The following is a 21,884-nucleotide window of genomic DNA, read 5'->3' on the forward strand; positions in this document are numbered from 1 at the left end:
TACTGCCGAGTCCCGGCCAAGCCACGCCTCCACGCCGTTCTTCTGGCCCAGAGAGGGCGTGTCCATCGTCCCGCAGGACGGTGCAGTCGGTCTCCTCTCGTGAGAATCGGTACGCCCTAGAGGACAGGAGCGGTGTGGGTGGGGGCGTGTTCCGCGGTCCCTCGGAGCCGGCGCACGCCGCGCCCCGCCCCCTCGGCACGCAGGTTCCGCGCGAGCTCGCGCACGCGCGTGCGCGCACTTTTCAGAGCCTCACTCTGGCCAGCGGGAACTGACGGGCGGAGGCTGGGCTGCTGAAGTAAGAGGGGCGGAGCCCGGGTCGCCGCCGCCGCCGCCGCCAGAGAGGAGTATGTCTGCAACTCAAGCCAAGAAAGTGAAGATGGCCACCAAATCATGCCCCGAGTGCGACCAACAGGTGGGCGCCGGGGGCCGGGCACCGGGCACACGGGCCGGTGGGGCGGGTGCGCGCGGGCGGGCGTCCGTTGCCGGCGGCCGTTGGCTGTGGAGAGGCCGCCTCGCCGGGGTCCCAGCGGCTGAGCGTGTGGGCCGGCCCTCGAGCTCTGGCCACGATGGGAGCCCGGAACCGGCCGGGTAGAGCGGAGGGGTTGCGGGGGAAGCGCTCGGGGCCGCGGCCCGGCCGGTGCCCACCTGGCGGCGGTCAGACGGGCGAGTATCTTGCCCTGTGGCCAGCCGCGTGAGAGGGGGCGTGGGTTTATCGTGAGCTGACGGAGTGCCCTGTCCGGACCCTCCCCGAATCGCCTGTCCGGCTCCGGTGACAGCGGCAGGAGTGTGGGGCAGCAGCCCAAGTGGACGAGTTCGGTCCTTCAGCCCCCTCCTGCCCCGAAGAGAATGCCCGATGTGCCGACTCCGAGTCTGGTCTCCTGGCTCCGAAATCCGCCTTCTGCCAGGCAGGGTTGCTTTGTTCCCGTTTCAGATGTGTACGGTGGACCCCCAAAACTGTCCCCCCGCGACCTGGGCGGATGCTTAAATGTGACAGAAAGGCCCGCAGTGTAATGATGTTTTCCTCTTAGACTTAAGTAAATTGGTGATCTTTATGCTTTTTAATAATTTTCATAACCCCAATAGTCATTAATTTGGTCTAATTTTTAGTAGAACACTTTTAAATACTGTCTCCGTTAAAGTCCTATTTTTCTAGGTGCTCCCCTCCTAATATGCTGTATATTCTTGTTAACTTTTTAAAAGATGAATTTACCTTTCTTACCTTATGTGGTTTCTTGAACTTTTAATATCTGCTTTCTAAACTAAATTCACTAGGTCATGCAATGGCTTTATGACCACTAGTGGCCTGGGGTTCAGATAGACATTCAAACTTAAAAGGGTTCAGCTATGGGGACTTCATGGTGGTCCAGAGGTAAAGAATCCGCCTTCCCATGCAGGGGACGAGGGTTCGAACCCTGGTCTGGGAACTAAGATCCCACATGCCGCGGGGCAACTAAGCCCGCGTGCCACAACTGTTGAGCTCTGGCGCCTCAATGAGAGAGCCCGCATGTCATAATTAGAGAGAAGCCCGCGTGCCGCAACTAGAGAGAAACACGAGGAGAGTGTGCGCCGTAATGGAAAGATCCTGCATGCCTCAACAAAGATCCCATGTGCTGCAACTAAGACCCGACGCAGCCAAAAAAAGGAAAATAAATAAATAAAATAAATATTAAAAAAAAAAGGGGGAGCTCAGCTATGACAGTAAACACTGCATGTGATCAACACAGCATCAGAACAGCATCTAATGACAGCTCAGGTGTAAAGAAAAACAACCGTGCAGGTGGTTGCAAGAGCTACCATGGCTTAGAAATTTCATGCTTCTTAGCCCATGAGCAAGGCCTTAGCTTCCAAGGTTTTGCAGAGAATGGCATGATTATACTGTACTTAGGGAGCCCAAAGCTGTGGCTTCTCACCAGGTGCATTCCAGTCCAGATACCAACAAGGGGTCATTTTTATCCTAGGCAATATTGCCTAGTAATGTAATAGAGCCGGCAGTGCAGAGCTCTTAGCACTCCGCCCTTGCTGCCCGCTGTTACTCCCCCCACCCCGTTACCTGGCAACGTTACCGGGAGACCGTTAACGCTGTATGGTCAGAGCAGTGTTAGAGGTCCTGCTCAGCCATTGGTCGGTGCTACAGTGGGCCCCATTCAGCCCTTGGTCTGCATCGCAGTGGGCCCCTCCCCCAAACGAGCAACTGTCAATGAGCTCCTTGTTGGCCCATTCAGCCAACAGTCAGCAGTGCAGTGGTCGTCAGGCGGAGGGAGAGTGAGGTAAGAGGCGGATCCCAGCCTTCTCACCGGGCCCTCCAGCTCACCCAGCCTCGAGCCAGTGACTGAGTTGGGGGGCCCAGGGAACAGGCTGGGGGCTGTGTCCTGCAGGGCTCCAGAGCCCTTGCCAAGACCGCCCACTGGCCGGGTGCCGGCCTTGAGGCGGCGGTGAACCTCTCCCCCATACCTGCCTCTGCGACCTAATGGCAGCAGCAGTCTGCATGGGAAGCAGTTTTCGGGATCTGGCCCCCGCTGTTTGGGTGGCCTGAGGAGCCTGAGGGCCAGTTGGGTCCTGGGCGCCTGGCTCCTTAAGCAATGACAGCTGGGCAGGGTCTGGGGACCAGGTCCTGAGGAATCCATCAACTGAGATCTGCCTCTTCAGCCAGGCCTGGGCACTGGTGGGAAGACCCACACTGGGTGCTGGATGAATGCTCTGGGGCAGGGTAACCAGTGCCCCTGGAGACACCCCCTTCTCTTAGCTAGGCCTGGACCTCGGAGGGTGAGAGTCGTGCCTTGGGACCTTCACTTTTCTTGTCAGAATAGAGAGTAACATTTGTTTGGTAGAGATTTACAGGAACATCGTTTCCTGACCATGACCTGACCTCAGACAAAGGATCTGACACCAAGAAGTTTGCAACAACTAACAGTACCCCTCCCTCACCTTTCCTGTAAGAGGGCTTTGCTGAAAGCTTTCAGGGAGTTTGGGGTTTTTAAGGCATGAGCCACCCATCTCCTTGCATGGCCCTGCAGTAAACCTTTCTCTGTTCCAAACTCATGTTTTGGTACTGTTTGGCCTCTGTGCGTCGGGCACATGGACTTGCGTTTTGGTAACAGTAACACTGCTGCCATTACATCTTTATCAAGTTGACAGGGTCAGAGTGATAGAAGGTTAACCAAAGGTATTTTTTCTCAAGATGGAGTTTTGTTAACCCTTTATTAATGTGTCATACATAACCCAATGAAAAAAAAATTTTTTACTGACTCCTACATGTATAATATTTGATTATTCTTAACCAGAAAAAGGAGAAGTTCATTTAAAGCTCTGTCAATTAAAACCATTTGTAAGACATGTTTTATGCCAAAATGCAGACCTTAATGTGTATTTCTTTTCAAAATAATTACCTTTCCTTTTACTTTCCCTGTCTCAGCAAGAGAAATTTACTGCCTCTACTTTCTCTCAGTATTGTTTTTAGTTTTGTACATATTTTGTTAAATTTATCTCTATGAATTTAATTTTTTGGATGCTACTGTAAGTGGAATTGTTTTAAAGTTTTCATTTTATCAGTGTTCATTAATTATATATAGGAATACAATTGTTTTTTTATTGTGGTAAAAACATAAAATTCACCATGTAAACCATTTTAAAGTATATATATATATATATATATATATATTTCAGTGGCATTAATACATTCACAATGTGGTACAACCATCACCACTATCTAGTTCCAGAACATTTTCATCATTCCAAAAAGAGGACCTGTTTTCATTAAGCAGTCACTCCCTGATTCACCCTCCCTCTAGCCCCTAGTAACTACTAATTTGTTTTCTGTTTCAATGGAGTAGTCATGCAATATGTGTCCTTTGATATCTGACTTCTTTTGTTTAGCTTATCCATGTTGTGTCATATATCAGTACTTCATTCCTTTTTATGCCCAAATGACATTGCATTGTGTGGATGTATCCCACTTTGTTAGTCCATTCATTAGTTGATGAACATTTTGGTGGTTTCCACCTTTTGGTTATTGTGAATAGTACTGCTATGAATATTCATGTACAAGTTTTTCTTTTGTGTGTGTGTGTTTAATATATTCTATTTACTACTCAATTTTTGTTTATCGGCCATACTGTGTGGCTCACGGGATCTCAGTTCCCCAACCAGGGATTGAACCCAGGCCATGGCAGTGAAAGTTCTGACTCCTAACCAGTAGACCACTAGGGAACTCCCACACGTTTTTGTTTTAATATCTGTTTTCATTTATTATATTCCCACGAGTGGAACTGCATGGTCATATTGTAATTCTGTGTTTAGCTTATTGAGGAATTGTCAAACTGTTGTCCACAGGAGTTGTGCATTTTACATTCCCACCAACATTGTATGAAGGTTCTAATTTTCCCATATCCTCACCCACACTTGTTATTTTTTGTTTTTAAAAGAGTTAGTATAGTTTGACACCAAAGAAAAAAAAGAAAAGAAAATTCTCATGTTTGAAAAGCTTTAAGCTGCATTGTTGGCTCTTTATAACCATGACCAAACCTGTCAGTTTCTCAGCGGAGAGCATGCTGGGAGGATGGAGGAGAAAAATGGACACGATGATATCTTCCTAGTTCTGGAGGGTCCTCTGGAATGTAATTTCCTAGAGCTTGTTATTAATTAATTCAACAAATATTTATTAAGCACATGCTGTGTCAGAGACTGTTCTAGTTCAGGAAGTAAAACAGTGAATAAGAGAGACAAATAGCCCTTCCTCCTGTGGGGCGGGGGGAATTAGAATAGTCATCCTAGAGCATGTGAAGTGGGATATCACTGTGGTTTTGATTTGCATTTCCCTAATAATTAAAGGCATTAAACATCTTTTCATGTGCTTCTTGGTCATTTATATATATTCCTTGGAGACATATCTATTCAGGTTCATTGCCCATTTTGAAAAAAAAAATTTAATTAATTAATTTATTTATTGGCTGCATTGTGTCTTAGTTGCTGCATGTGGGCTCTTCGTTACGGTACAGTCTTCTCTCTAATTGTGGCCCGCGGGCTCCAGAGCACGTGGGCTCTGTAGTTGTGCCGCGTGGGCTTAGTTGCCACGAAGCACGGGGATCTTAGTTCCCTGACCAACTATCAAACCTGTGTCCGCTGCATTGGAAGGCGGATTCTTAACCACTGGACCACCAGGGAAGTCCCTCGTTGCCTATTTTTGAGTTGTTAATTGTGTTGTTTTTATTGTTTGAGTTCTAAGAGGTTTTGTATATCCTGGGTACTAAACCCTTATCAGATATATGATTTGCAAATATTTGCAAAAACCCATTGATAGTGCAAAGGTTTTTCATTTTGATGTAGTCCAATATGTCTGTTTTTTCTTTTGTTGCTTGTGCTTTTGGTGTCATAACTGAGAAACTATTGCCAGACCCAAGGTTATAATGACTTACCCATTTTCTCATCTAAGAGTTGTATAGTTTTAGTTGTTATATATATTCCTTGATTAATTTTGAGTTAATTTTTGTATATGGTGTGAGGTAAGGGTTCAGCTTCATTCTTTTGTATGTGGCTATCCCACTGTTCCAGCTCCTTTAGTTGAAGAGACTGTTTTTTCCTCATTGAGTGGTCTTGGCACCATTGTTGATAGTCAGTTGACAATAGATTGATGGGTGTATTTCTGGACTCTTAATTCTGCTCCATTGATCTATATGTCTGTTATGCCAGCACTACACTGTTTTGCTTAGTTTTTCTTTTCTCATGGATACACAGGCTTCTTTTAAAGACTTAAAAAAAAATTGAAGTATAGCTGATTTACAATGTTGTGTTAGTTTCAGGGGTACAGCAAAGTGATTCATATACATATATATATCCTTTTTCAGTTTTTTTCCATTATATGTTATTAAAAGATATTGAATATAGTTCCCTGTGTTATACGGTAGGTCCTTGTTGTTTATCTGTTTTATATATAGTAATGTGTATCTGTTAATTCCAAACTTCTAATTTATCCCCCTTCCCCTTTTGGTAACCATAAGTTTGTTTTCTATGTCTGTGAGTTTGTTTCTGTTTTGTAAATAAGTTCATTTTGTATCATTTTTTAAGATTCCATATATAAGTGATATCATATAGTATTTGTCTTTCTCTGTCTGACTTACTTCACTTAGTATGATAATCTCTGGGTCCATCCATGTTCCTGCAAATGGTATTATTTCATTCCTTTTTGGAATGAGTAATATTCCAGGGTGTGTGTGTATGTATATGTGTGTATGTATATATATATCACATCCTTTTTATCCATTCATCTGTTGATGGATACTTAGGTTGCTTCCGTGTTTTGGCTATTGTAAATAGTGCTGCTATAAACATAGGAGTGCATGTATCTTTTCAAATTATACTTTTGTCTAGGTATATGCCCATAAGTGGGATTGCTGGATCATATGGTAACTCTATTTTAGTTTTTGAGGAACCTCCACACTATTTTCCATAGTGGCTGCACCAATTTACATTCCCATCAACAGTGTAAGAGGGGTCCCTTTTCTTCACACCCTCTCCAGCATTTATTTTTATTTGTTTATTTATTTTTAAATACATTTATTTTTATATATTTATTTATTTTTGGCTGTGTTGGGTCTTCATTGCTGCGCATGGGCTTTCTTTAGTTGCGGCGAGCGGGGGCTACTCCTTGTTGCGGTGCGCGGGCTTCTCATTGCGGTGGCTTCTCTTGTGGAGCATGGGCTCTAGGTGTATGGGCTTCGGTACTTCTGGTGCGCGGGCTTCAGTAGTTGTAGCTTGCGGGCTCTAGAGCGCAGGCTTAGTAGCTGTGGCGCATGGGCTTAGTCACTCTGTGGTATGTGGGATTTTCCTGGACCAGGGCCCGAACCCGCATCCCCTGCATTGGCAGGCAGATTCTTAACCTCTGTGCCACCAGGAAAGCCCTCCAACATTTATTATTTGTAGACTTTTTAATGATAGCTATACTGACCAGTGTGAGGTGATATCTCGTACTTTTGATTTGCATTTCTCTAATAATTAGCAATGCTGAGCATCTTTTCAGGTGCCTATTGGCCATCTGTATATCTTCTTTGGAGAAGTGTCTAGTTAGGTCTTCTGCCCATTTATTGATTGGGTTGTTTGTTTTTTTTTATATTGAGCTGTAGGAGCTGTTTATATATTTTGGAAATTAAGCCCTTATCAGTCACATCATTTGCAAATATTTTCTCCCATTCTATAGGTCGTCTTTTTCATTTTGTTTATGGTTTTCTGTGCAAAAGCTTATAAGTTTGATTAGGTCCCATTTGTTTATTTTTGCTTTTATTTCTATTGCCTTGGGAGACTGATCTAAGAAAGTGTTACTATGATTTATGTCAGAGAATGTTTTGCCTTTGTTCTCTTCTAGGAGGTTTATGGTGTCATGTCTTATACATAAGTCTTTAAGCCATTTTGAGTTTACTTTTGTGTTTGGTGTGAGGGAGTGTTCTAACTTCATTGATTTACATGCAGCTGTCCAGCTTTCCCTACACTACTTGCAGAAGAGACTGCCTTTTCTACATTGTATATTCTTGTCTTCTTTGTCCAAGATTAATTTTAAAGACTTTTAAAAAATTGAGGTGTAATTAAATGAGTGGTTACCAGTGGGGAAAAAGAAGGGGGGATGAGTGATACAGGGGTAGGGGATTAAGAAGTACAAACTATCATGTATAAATAAGCTACAAGGATATATTGTACAACACAGGGAATATAGCCAATGTTTTATAATAACTATAAATGGAGTATAACCTTTAAAAATTTTGTATCACTGTATTATACACCTGTAGCATATAATATTGCACATCAACTATACATCAATTTTAAAAATTAAGGTATAATTATATATTATATGCATAATTATATATTACATACATAATTATTAATTTAATATATGACTAAGGAGAAAATATTTGCAAATGGTGTGACCGACAAGGGCTCAATTTCCAAAATATACAAACAGCTCATACAACTCAATAACAACAACAACAAAAAACACAGTTAAAAAATGAGCAGAAGGGCCTCCCATCAAGCCTCTTAGATAGCCTCAACCACCAGAGGACAGACAGCAAAAGCAAGAAAAACTATAATCCTGCAGCCTGTGGAACAAAAACCACATTCACAGAAAGATAGACAAGATGAAAAGGCAGAGGGCTACATACCAGATGAAGGAACAAGATAAAACCCCAGAAAAACAACTAAATGAAGTGGAGATAGGCAACCTTCCAGAAAAAGAATTCAGAATAATGATAGTGAAGATGATCCAGGACCTCGGAATAAGAATGGAGGCAAAGATCGAGAAGATGCAAGAAATGTTTAACAAAGACCTAGAAGAATTAAAGAACAAACAAAGAGAGATGAACAATACAATAACTGAAATGAAAAATACAGTAGAAGGAATCAATAGCAGAATAACTGAGGCAGAAGAACGGATAAGTGACCTGGAAGACAGAATGGTGGAATTCACTGCTGCGGAACAGACTAAAGAAAAAAGAAAGAAAAGAAATGAAGACAGCCTAAGAGACCTCTGGGACAACATTAAACGCAACAACATTTGCATTTTAGGGGTCCCAGAAGGAGAAGAGAGAGAGAGAGGACCAGAGAAAATATTTGAAGAGATTATAGTCGAAAACTTTCCTAACATGGGAAACGAAATAGCCACCCAAGTCCAGGAAGCGCAGCGAGTCCCATACAGGATAAAGCCAAGGAGAAACACACCGAGACACATAGTAATCAAATTGGCAAAAATTAAAGACAAAGAAAAATTATTGAAAGCAGCAAGGGAAAAACGACAAATAACATACAAGGGAACTCCCATAAGGTTAACAGCTGATTTCTCAGCAGAAACTCTACAAGCCAGAAGGGAGTGGCATGATATACTTAAAGTGATGAAAGGGAAGAACCTACAACCAAGATTACTCTACCCGGCAAGGATCTCATTCAGATTTGATGGAGAAATCAAAAGCTTTACAGACAAGCAAAAGCTAAGAGAATTCAGCACCACCAAACCAGCTCTACAACAAATGCTAAAGGAACTTCTCTAAGTGGGAAACACAAGAGAAGAAAAGGACCTACAAAAACAAACCCAAAACAATTAAGAAAATGGTCATAGGAACATACATATCGATAATTACCTTAAACGTGAATGGATTAATTGCTCCAACCAAAAGACACAGGCTTGCTGAATGGATACGAAGACAAGACCCATATATATATGCTGTCTACAAGAGACCCACTTCAGACCTAGGGACACATACAGACTGAAAGTGAGGGGATGGAAAAAGATAGTCCATGCAAATGGAAATCAAAAGAAAGCTGGCGTAGCAACACTCATATCAGATAAAATAGACTTTAAAATAAAGAACGTTACAAGAGACAAGGAAGGACACTACATAATGATCAAGGGATCAATCCAAGAAGAAGATATAACAATTATAAATATATATGCACCCAACATAGGAGCACCTCAATACATAAGGCAACTGCTAACAGCTATACAAGAGGAAATCGACAGTAACACAATAATAGTGGGGGACTTTAACACCTCACTTACACCAATGGACAGACCATCCAAAATGAAAATAAATAAGGAAACAGAAGCTTTAAATGATACAATAGACCAGATAGATTTAATTGATATTTATAGGACATTCCATCCAAAAACAGCAGATTACACTTTCTTCTCAAGTGCGCATGGAACATTCTCCAGGATAGATCACATCTTGGGTCACAAATCAAGCCTCAGTAAATTTAAGAAAATTGAAATCATATCAAGCATCTTTTCTGACCACAACGCTATGAGATTAGAAATCAATTACAGGGAAAAAAACGTAAAAAACACAAACACATGGAGGCTAAACAATATGTTACTAAATAACCAAGAGATCACTGAAGAAATCAAAGAGGAAATCAAAAAATACCTAGAGACAAATGACAATGAAAACACGACAATCCAAAACCTATGGGATGCAGTAAAAGCAGTTCTAAGAGGGAAGTTTATAGCTATACAAGCCTACCTAAAGAAACAAGAAAAATCTCAAACAATCTACCCTTACACCTAAAGGAACTAGAGAAAGAAGAACAAACAAAACCCAAAGTTAGCAGAAGGAAAGAAATCATAAAGATCAGAGCAGAAATAAATGAAATAGAAACAAAGAAAACAATAGCAAAGATCAATAAAACTAAAAGCTGGTTCTTTGAGAAGATAAACAAAATTGATAAGCCATTAGCCAGACTCATCAAGAAAAAGAGGGAGAGGACTCAAATCAATAAAATTAGAAATGAAAAAGGAGAAGTTACAACAGACACCACAGAAATACAAAACATCCTAAGAGACTACTACAAGCAACTCTATGCCAATAAAATGGACAACCTGGAAGAAATGGACAAATTCTTAGAAAGGTATAACCTTCCAAGACTGAACCAGGAAGAAACAGAAAATATGAACAGACCAATCACAAGTAATGAAATTGAAACTGTGATTAAAAATCTTCCAACAAACAAAAGTCCAGGACCAGATGGCTTCACGGGTGAATTCTATCAAACATTTAGAGAAGCGCTAACACCCATCCTTCTCAAACTCTTCCAAAAAATTGCAGAGGAAGGAACACTCCCAAACTGGTTCTATGAGGCCACCATAACCCTGATACCAAAACCAGACAAAGATACTACAAAAATAGAAAATTACAGACCAATATCACTGATGAATATAGATGCAAAAATCCTCAGCAAAATACTGGCAACCAGAATCCAACAACACATTAAAAGGATCATACACCACGATCAAGTGGGATTTATCCCAGGGATGCAAGGATTCTTCAATATACACAAATCAATCAATGTGATACACCATATTAACAAATTGAAGAATAAAAACCATATGATCATCTCAGTAGATGCAGAAAAAGCTTTTGACAAAATTCAACACCCATTTATGATAAAAACTCTCCAGAAAGTGGGCATAGAGGGAACTTTCCTCAACATAATAAAGGCCATATACAACAAACCCACAGCTAACATCATTCTCAATGGTGAAAAACTGGAAGCATTTCCTCTAAGATCAGGAACGAGACAAGGATGTCCACTCTCACCACTATTATTCAGCATAGTTTTGGACGTCCTAGCCACGGCAATCAGAGAAGAAAAAGAAATAAAAGGAATACAAATTGGAAAATAAGAAGTAAAACTGTCACTGTTTGCAGATTACATGATACTACACATAGAGAATCCTAAAAATGCCACCAGAAAACTACTAGAGCTAATCAATGAATTTGGTAAAGTTGCAGGATACAAAATTAATGCACAGAAATCTCTTGCATTTCTATACACCAATGATGAAAAATCTGAAAGAGAAATTATGGAAACACTCCCATTTACCATTGCAACAAAAAGAATAAAATATCTAGAAATAAACCTACCTAGGGAGACAAAAGACCTGTATGCAGAAAACTATAAGACACTGCTGAAAGAAATTAAAGATGATACCAACAGGTGGAGAGATATACCATGTTCTTGGATTGGAAGAATCAATATTGTGAAAATGACTATACTACCCAAAGCAATCTACAGATTCAATGCAATCCCTATCAAATTACCAATGGCATTTTTTATGGAACTAGAACAAATCATCTTAAAATTTGTATGGAGACACAAAAGACCCCGAATAGCCAAAGCAGTCTTGAGGGAAAAAAACGGAGCTGGAGGAATTAGATGCCCTGATTTCAGACTATACTACAAAGCTACAGTAATCAAGACAATATGGTACTGGCACAAAAACAGAAACATAGATCAATGGAACAGGATAGAAAGCCCAGAGATAAACCCACACACCTATGGTCAACTAATCTATGACAAAGGAGGCAAAGATATACAATGGAGAAAAGACAGTCTCTTCAATAAGTGGTGCTGGGAAAACTGGACAGCTACATGTAAAAGAATGAAATTAGAACACTCCCTAACACCATACACAAAAATAAACTCAAAATGGATTCGAGACCTAAATGTAAGACCGGACACTATAAAACTCTTAGTGGAAAACATAGGAAGAATACTCTTTGACATCAATCACAGCAAGATCTTTTTTGATCCACCTCCTAGAGTAATGGAAATAAAAACAAAAATAAACAAATGGGATGTAATGAAACTTCAAAGCTTTTGCACAGCAAAGGAAACCATAGACAAGATGAAAAGATAACCCTCAGAATGGGAGAGAATATTTGCAAATGAATCAACGGACAAAGGATTAATCTCCAAAATTTATAAACAGCTCATTCAGCTCAATATTAAAGAAACAAACAACCCAATCAAAAAATGGGCAGAAGGCCTAAATAGACATTTCTCCAAAGAAGACATACAGATGGCCAAGAAGCACATGAAAAGCTGCTCAACATCACTAATTATTAGAGAAATGCAAATCAAAACTACAATGAGGTATCACCTCACAGCAGTTAGAATGGGCATCATCAGAAAGTCTACAAACAACAAATGTGGGAGAGGATGTGGAGAAAAGGGAACCCTCTTGCTCTGTTGGTGGGAATGTAAATTGATACAGCCACTATGGAGAACAGTATGGAGGTTCCTTAAAAAACTAAAAATAGATTTACCATATGATCCAGCAATCCCACTACTGGGCATATACCCAGAGAAAACCATAATTCAAAAAGACATGCACCCCAATGGTCATTGCAGCACTATTTACAATAGCCAGGTCATGGAAGCAACCTAAATGCCCATCAACAGACGAATGGATCAAGAAGTAGTGGTACATATATACAATGGAATATTACCCAGCCATGAAAAGGAACGAAATTGAGTCATTTGCTGAGACGTGGATGGATCTAGAGACTGTCATACAGAGTGAATTAAGTCAGAAAGAGAAAAACAAATATCGTATATTAACGCATTTATGTGGAACCTAGAAAAATGGTACAGATGAGCTGGTTTGCAGGGCAGAAGTTGAGACACAGATGTAGAGAACAGACATATGGACACCAAGGGGGGAAAACTTTTTTTAACACCAAGGATGAACTGCATTGATAGATAATCACCAAAGTCCACAGTTAACCTTAGGGTTCACTAATGAAGTGAATAGTGTTCATACGGTGGGATGGGGATGGTGGTGTGCTGAATTGGGCGATTGGGATTGACATGTATACACTGTTGTGTATAAAATTGATGACTAACAAGAACCTGCAGTATTAAAACAAACAAAACAACTAATACTAAACTTTCATTGGGTTATTTGTATGGAAATATGTTAATGTAAATGTTTCAGACATTACATGAAATTTCTAAAAATCTTATATGTTCTGGTATAATGTTATAAGTCATGATTCTAGTTATTACTTTAAAATGTATATCTCAGGAAAAAAAAAGATTGTGAGTTGAACCTGGATGATGGATACAGAAGAGTTCATTATACTGCTATTTTTGTTTATATTTTATTGTTTTTATTGTTTTCTATAATAAAATGTTTATAAAAATTAAAAAAAAATGAGCAGAAGACCTAAATAGACATTTCGCCAAAGAAGACATACAGATGGCCAATAGGCACATGAAAAGATGCTCATCATTGCTAATTATTAGAGAAATGCAAATAAAAACTATAATGAAGTGTACCACCTCACACTGGTCTGAATGGCCATCATTAAAAAGTCTACCTGGGGTGTGCTCAGAGCACAGGGCCTGAAGAAATGGCTTCTCTGTTTACAGCAAACCCAAGAGGAATCTGGCTTCATTGTGACAAGAGACACAAAACTTGTGGCCTTCCTGTGAACAAATACCCAACACCTGTCCCCCTGCACCTCCATGTGGCTGCTGGGCAGGACAGTGGGGCAGGGCTCGATACTGGAAGGAAAGCTACAGTATTTAGTGAGGGAGTTTGCCACCTAGAGCCTATCTGGTCCACACGTGGGTGGGCTGTAAGTGGTGTTATAGACATAAAGGCTTTGAACCTCTCTTTTCAAGGAAAGAAAAGAAAAAGAAAAATAGATTCTATATGCCATTCTGGAAAAGGCAAGACTATGGAAACAATAAAAAGATCAGTGGTTGCCAGGAGTTTGCGGGGAGAGGGGAGATGAATACACAGAGTACAGAAGTTTTTATGAGCAGTGAAAATGCTTTGAATGACATTATAATGCTGGCTATATGTCATCATACTTTTGTCCAAACCCATAGAATGTGCAACACTATTCACTTCATTAAAGTGAACCCTAAGGTTAACTGTGGACTTTGGTGATTATCTGTCAATGCAGTTCATCCTTGGTGTTAAAAAAAAAAGGTACCACTCTGTTGATAATGGCTATGCATGTGAGGGGAGGGGGTATTTGGGGGAATTTCTGTACCTTCCTGTCAGTTTTGTTGTAAACCTAAAACTGCTTAAAAAAAAAAGTCTCAAGAGAATTAACGCTCAGGGTAGAAGTTTTTGGCAAAACTTTTGTTTCACTTTTATATATGTATATATATTACATGGTGTGTGTTGGATTGTGATGTAAAATTTTTTTTAAATCAAAAAAGTTTGCAGGCCACCGTAGTTAAGTTATACTGGCAAATAAAAGCACAAATTAACCTCAAAAAAATAATACAAATAATAAATGCTGGAGAGGGTGTGAAAAAAAGGAAACCCTCTTACACTGTTGCTGGGAATGTAAATTGGTGCAGCCACTACGGAAAACAGTGTGGAGGTTCCTCAAAAACTAAAAATAGAGTTACCATATGATCCAGCAATCCCATTTCTGGGCATATACCTAGACAAAACTATAATTTGAAAAGATACATGCACCCCTACATTTATAGCAGCACTATTTACAATAGCCAAGACATGGAAGCAACCTAAGTATCCATCGACAGATGAATGGATAAAGAAGATGTGGTATATATATACCATGGAATATTACTCATTCTAAAAAAGAATAAAATAATGCCATCTGCAGCAACATGGATGGACCTAGAGATTATAATACTAAGTGAAGTAAGTCAGAAGAGAAATACAAATACCATATGATACCTCTTATATGTGGAATCTAAAATACAATACAAATATACATATCTACGAAAGAAAAACAGACTTACAGACATAGAGAACAAACTTTTAGTTGCCAAGGGGTAGGGGGGCTGGGGGAGGGAAGGATTGGGAGTTTGGGATTAGCAGATGCAAACTGGTATATATAGAATGGATAAACAACAAGGTCCTCCTGTAGCACAGGGAACTATATTCAATATCCTGTGATAAACCGTAATGGAAGAGAATATGGGAAAGAATATATATATATATATGTATAACTGAATCACTTTGCTGTACAGCATAAATTAACATAACATTGTAAATCAACTATACTTCAATAAAATATTTTAAAAATTAAGGTATAATTGATATAATGTTATATTAGTTATATGTATTAGTTATAGCATTATATTAGTTTCAGGTGTACAATATAATGAATTGATGTTTTGTATATATTGTGAAATGATCACACAATAAGTCTTTGTTTATTTATTTACTTACAGCAGTTTTAGGTTCACAACAAAATTGAGAAGAGGGTACAGAGATTTTCCATATACCCTCTGCCCCCACACATGCATAGCCTCCCCCATATCAACATCCTCCACCAGACTGGTAAATTTGTTAAAATTGATAACCCTACATTGACACATCATTGTCATCTGAAGTCCATAGTTTACATTATGGTTCACTCTTGGTGGTGTACATTCCATGTGTGGACAAATACATAATGACATGTATCCACCATTACAGTATCACTGAGTATTTTCACTGCCCTAAAAATCCTCTGTGCTTTGCCTGTTCATCCCTCCCTCCCCTTCACCCCTGGGAACCACTGATCTGTTTACCATTTCCATAGTTTTGCCTTTTCCAGAATGTCATATAGTTGGAATCATGCAGTGTGTGACCTTTTCAGATTGGCTTCTTTCACTTAGTAATACACATTTAAGCTTCCTCCATGTCTTTTCAGGGCTGGATAGCCTTTTTTTTTTTTTTTTTACAAACACTGAATAATATTCCATTTTCTGGAAGTTCCACAGTTTATTTATCCATTTACCTACTGAGGGACATCTTGATTTCTTCCAAGTTTTGGCAATTATGAATTAAGCTGTTATAAAAGTGTGCAGGATTTTGTGTGGATATAAGTTTTCAACTCTTTCAGGTAAATATCAAGGAGCAAGATTGCTGGATTGTAAGATAACAGTATGTTTAGTTATGTAAGAAACTGCCAAACTGTCTTCCAAAGTGGCTGTGGCATTTTGCATTCCCACCAGCAACGAGAGTTCCTGTTGCTTCACATCCTTGTCAGACTTTGGTGTTGTCAGTGTTCCAGATTTTGGCCATTCTAATAAGTGTGTACTGGAATCTCATTGTTTTAGTTAGCATTTCCCTGATGACATATGATGTGGAGCATCTTTTCATATGCTTAAATGCTCTTGGTGACATGTCTTTTAAGGTCTTTGGCCCTTTAAAAAAAAATTGGGTTATTTTTCTTATTGTTGAGTTTTAAGAGTTTTTTTTATATTTTGGATAGCAGTCCTTTGTCAGATATGTCTCTTGCAAATCTTTTCTCCCAGTCTGTGGCTTGGTCTTTTCATTTTCTTGAAAGTATATTTTGCAGAGCAGAAAATTTTAATTTTAATGAAACCCAGCTTATCAGTTCTTTCTTTCATGATCGTGCCTTTGGTGTCATATGTAAAAAGTAATCACCAAACCCAAAGTCATCTAGATTTTCTCTTATGTTATCTTTTAGGAGTTTATAGTTTTGTGTTTTACATTTAGGTCTGTGATCCATTTTGAGTTAATTTTTGTGAAGGATGTAAGATCTGTGTCTAGATTCCATTTGTTGTTGTTGTTGTTTTCATGTGGGTGTCTAGTTGTTCTAACACCATTTGTTGAAAAGACCGTCTTTGCTCCATTGTATTGCCTTTGCTCCTTTGTCAAAGTTCAGTTGACTGATTTATGTGTGTCTATTTCTAGGCCCTTTATTTCTGTTCCATTGATTTATTTGTTCTTTCACCAGTATCACACTGTCTTAGTTACTGTAGCTTTATAGTAAACCTCCAACTTTGTTCTTCTCCTTACATGTTGGGTTGGCTATTCTGGGTCTTTTGTCTCTACATGTAAAGTTTAGAATCTGTTTGTTGATATCCACAAAGTAACGTGATGGGCTTTTGATTGGGATTTCATTGACTCTTTAGATCAATTGGGAAGAACTGACATCTTGACAATATTGAGTCTATTTATCCATGAACATGGAATATCCGTATATTTTAGTTCTTTGATTTTGTTCATTATAGTTGTGTAGTTTTCCTAATATGGATCTTGTACAGTAAGTCCCCTACCTATGAACGAGTTCCGTTCCAAGAGTGTGTTCTGTTCTGAGAGTGCGTTTGAAAGTCTCATTTGTTCGTTAAGTCCGACAGAGTTAGCCTAGGTACCCAACTAACACAGTCAGCTATATAGTATTGTACTGTAATAGGTTGATAATACTTTTCACACAATAATACATAAAAAACAAACACAAAAAATAAAGAAAACATTTTAAAACTTACAGTACAGTACCTTGAAAAGTACAGTAGTGCAGTACAACAGCTGGCATACAGGGGCTTGTATTGAGTGAACAGGCGAGAAGGGTTACTGGCTGGAGGAGGGAGAGGAGGGGGGAGATGGTAGAGCTGAAGGATCGTCAGCAATAGGGGACAGAGTGCAAGCTGCAATTTCACTCATGCCTGACAGTGATGGCACAGGTTCTGGTTCTTTCCTGGATTCAATTCTATGTACCTTTTTGAAGAAACGATCCAGTGATGTCTGGGTAGTAGCTCTTTTTTCCTCGTCATAGATGACACGATAGCACTGGATAGCATTCTGAACAGCTGCTGCAACCTTTGTGTACCATTCTACATTCGGGTCCTGTGCCTCAAAAACTAACAGTGCCTCCTCAAGTAAAATCCCCTTGCCGTTTCCTGCATTGTGAATCTCTTTGGTTCTTCAGTTACTTCTTCTTCCTCTTGTCTCTCTTCATCCTTTCTCTCGGCCTCCAATTCCATCAGGTCTTCATTAGGAAGCTCCTTGTGTTGCTCAGCAAGGAGTTCAATGGAGTCGTTGTCTTGCAGATCTCGCTCCAGCTTAGACCTCTTTGGACTCTCATCCACCTTCTCAAACCCACGAAAATCGTGAACAAACTGTGGGCAAAGATTCTTCCAAAGCCCATTCATGATGACAACTGTAACCTCATGCCAAGCAAAGTTAATGTTTTTTATGGCCTTGTAGATGTTATAGTCCTTCCAAAATTGTTGCAAGGTTGTTCCTGATTCGTGTCACTCGCCTTTACCGCCTGACAAAAAGTGTGACCTAAATAATATTTCTTGAAAGTTGCTATAACTCCCTGGTCCATAGGTTGGGTGAGCGACATAGTATTTGGTGGCAGATGCACTACTTCGATGTTAGGATAAAAGTTGTCCACTAATGGGGGGGTGGCCCGGAGCATTGTCAAGCAGCAAAAGAATGTTGAATGGGATGTCCTTCTCCAAGCAACATTTTGCTATCTCCTGGATAAAGTGGTGGAAAAACCAGTCCTGGTAAATGGCCTGTGTAACCCAGGCTTTGGGGATACTTAATCACACAAGAGGAAGGGAGCCCTTGGCTATGTTGGGTTCTCTGAATGATAAACTAAGAGAGACTTCAGCTTCATATTGCCGGAAGCATTGCCACCAAACAACAGTTAGCATATCCTTCGCTGCTTTATAGCCTGGCATCAAGTTTTCCTTCTTACTGATGTAACTTTGGTCTGGCATCCTCTTCTAGTACAGTCCTGTCTCATCCACGTTAAAAAGCTGCTCGGGTAAATATGCGCCTTCATCCATAATTTTTCAAAGCATTTCAGGAAGTTCCTGGGCAGCTACTGTATCTGCACTCGCTGCCTCACCACTTACTTTTATGTTGTGAAGGTTGGTTCTAGCCTTGAACTGATGAAACCAGCCATGGCTGACACTAAAAGATGTGCCCTCTGATTCTTCACCGTGTTTCTTCTTCAAGTCTTCATAAAACCTTTTAGCTTTCTCTTGAATCAACATTAAGCTGAGTGGGACTTGACACTGATGCTGATCCTGCATCCACAAACTGAGAAATTTCTTCATCTCCTCTATCACTTTTCCATGCTTCTTCAATATTACTGTTGACATCATTGGCACAGCAGACTTCACATGTTCCATGGTCTTGTCCTTGTTCTTTAGAATCATTGATGGTTGAACAATTCATGTTATAAGAACGAGAAACGTCTACTATCTTACTGTCTCGCCCCACTCTCTCAATTATTTTCACTTTTGTTTCCATCATTATTGCTTGGTGCTTCTTAGCAGTACCAGCTACATCACTGCTGCTTTTACACTTGCTTCTGGACATCCTGGGCTTGAAATAAAGATCCTGTACTCCTGTACTCTATACAGGACTGTAAAGTACACAAAAGCACAACCACTTGTAGAGGATGCACGCACGTGACAATGTACACCAGACACTTGAACTAACTTATATGATTGGACATGTGAATGCACGTTCGCAGCTTTGAAAGTTCGCAACTTGAAGGTTCGTACGTAGGGGACTTACTGTACATATTTTATTAGGTTTATACTTATGAATTCCATTTTTTTGCCATGCTAATTATAAATGGTATTGTGCTTTTAATTTCAAATTCCATTTGTTTATTCCTGGGATATAGGAAGGCAGTTGGCTTTTTTGCATTAACCTTGTGTCCTGTAATCTTGTTACAGTAGCTTATTTCAAGAGATTTTTGGTTGATTAATTTGGATTTCTACATAGACAATCATGTCATCTGCAAAAAAGACAATTTTATTTATTCCTTCTTAATCAGTATGCCCTTTATTTCCTTTTCTTGTCTTATTGAATTAGCTGGGACTTCCAGTATGAGGTTGAAAAAGAGTGGTGAGAGGGGACATCCTTGTCTTGTTCCTGATCTTAGTGAGAATGCTTCTTGTTTCCCACCATTAAGTATTATGTTACCTGTAGGTTTTTTGTAGATATCTACTATAAAGTTGAGGAAGTTCCCCTCTATTCCTTGTTTACAGAAAGCATTTATCATGAATGGGTGTTGGATTTTTGTTAAATGTTTTTTCTGCATCTACAGACATACCTTGTTTTATTGCACTTTATTGTACAATACTTTGCAGATACTGCATTTTTTACACAATGAAGGTTTATAGCAGCCCTGCGTTGAGCAAGTCTATCAGTGCCATTTTTCCAACAGCATTATTTTTTAATTAAGGTATATACATTGTTTTTGTAGACATAATGGTATTACACACTTACTAAACTACAGTATAGTGTAAGCATTACTTTTATACACACTGGGAAACCAAAAAATTCATGTATCTTTTTTCTTACTTTATCCCTTTAACCTGTTAGTGTCTTTGTATTTAAAGTTTGTTTCTTTGTATTTAAAGTAAACAGTTTAGTGTTGGTTTTGCTTTGTTATCCATCTGACAATGTCTGCCCTTTGATTGGAGAATTAATCCATTCACATATGATGTAACTTATATGTTTGGATTTAATTTTTTTTTTTTGCTGTTTGTTTTCTGTCTCATCAGCTTTTTATTCTTCTGTTTCTCTTTTTCTCCCTCTTTTGTCTTAATTACATGTTATTGGTACTATGTTTTAATTTCTCTTTTGGCCTCTTACCTTTATTTGTTTGCTTTTGTGTGTGTGTGTGTGTGTGTGTGTGATTGCTCTAGGAATTACGTTATGCAGCTCTAACTTATCACAGTCTAGAGGCAATATTGGATTAGTTCAGGAAGAATATAGGAATTTTGCAACCATCTAGTTCCCTTTACTTCTCCTAGCCTTTGTGCTATAATTAGAGTGATCAGCTTATCTCCTGATAAGTTTTATTTCCTAGTTTTAGCGCTGAAAGTTCTGTGTCTGGGCAACTCCCTCAGTCCTGGGCAAATTGGAAAGGTTGGTCATTTTTGCTATTGTTATCATCTTTGTTACATCTATAAATGTTATAAACTCAACAATATGATGTTGTACTTTTTGCTTTAAGTCAGAGGTGGGCAAAATATGGCTCCCATACCAAATCTGGCTCCTGGCCTGTTTTTGTAGGACCCACAAGCTAAGAATGTTTTCTGCATTTTTTTTTAAGATCAAATATTTTGCATTTTTAAAGAGTTACTAAGAAAAAGGAAAAAGAAAAATATGAGACACGAACACTTATATGACCATAAGCCAAAAATATTTACTAATCTGTGCAAAAAAAGTCTGTTGATGCCTTCCTTAACCAACTATATATGTCTTTAAAAGAAAATAATAGAAAAAAATATATACACATATACTTATTTTAAATATGAGTAATTTGTGAAAACTGGAGAGCCCCCTCTTTTTCTTTTTTTAAAGGAGATTTTAGTACATTGTTTGGGGAGCAATCTTGTGGACCAACCAAATCTGTATTGTGTTTTATACAAATATGGTTTATGGACAGTGGTGGAAATGTGATCAGAGAAAGATTAAACAAGAGAAATATAGTTGATGTTGTTCCAGTGCCAATAAGCACTGCCAGTATATAGTATAAAAAGGATTTGGTAAGGTTTTCCAAAGTAAGGAAAACCTATTTAAACTCTAATTCTTAGCTTAAAATTAAATTTATTATGTTCTGACATAACTGACTTGAGTAATTTTACTTTGGAAGAAAATATTTCAATATTTAAAACATTTTCATTTGTTCTGATTAATAGAGTAAAAGCTTAGGTTTACATTGTATGCATAATATCTTCCAGTTTCTTCAGGTCAGAAACTATTGTAAATCCTGATATGTTTCACCAGGCAGAAAATAATCTTTCAGGGCAAAAAAAAAAAGCATATTTTTTAATATGCTGGCTTAAAGGTGAAAAGA

At 39.2% G+C, this 21,884-nt stretch overlaps 1 protein-coding gene and 1 non-coding gene across 2 annotated transcripts in view; both read left to right on the top strand.

Annotated features, from left to right (window-relative positions):
• Positions 1-268: 268 nt before the first annotated feature.
• The window catches only part of LOC130704500 (histone-lysine N-methyltransferase SETMAR-like), a 48,084-nt gene continuing 26,468 nt past the window's right edge, over positions 269-21,884 (top strand). The window contains exon 1 of the mRNA XM_028162947.2: positions 269-412. Coding sequence (XP_028018748.1) covers positions 347-412 — 66 coding nt within the window. The 5' untranslated portion in view covers positions 269-346. The remainder of the gene's footprint in view (positions 413-21,884) is intronic.
• On the top strand, positions 13,643-13,772 carry LOC114236036 (small nucleolar RNA SNORA11). The gene has a single exon (XR_003622078.1). It is a non-coding gene; the product is annotated as a small nucleolar RNA SNORA11 (small nucleolar RNA).

Source organism: Balaenoptera acutorostrata, chromosome 19, assembly GCF_949987535.1.
Source record: "Balaenoptera acutorostrata chromosome 19, mBalAcu1.1, whole genome shotgun sequence".
In the NCBI taxonomy this organism is placed as follows: domain Eukaryota; kingdom Metazoa; phylum Chordata; class Mammalia; order Artiodactyla; family Balaenopteridae; genus Balaenoptera; species Balaenoptera acutorostrata.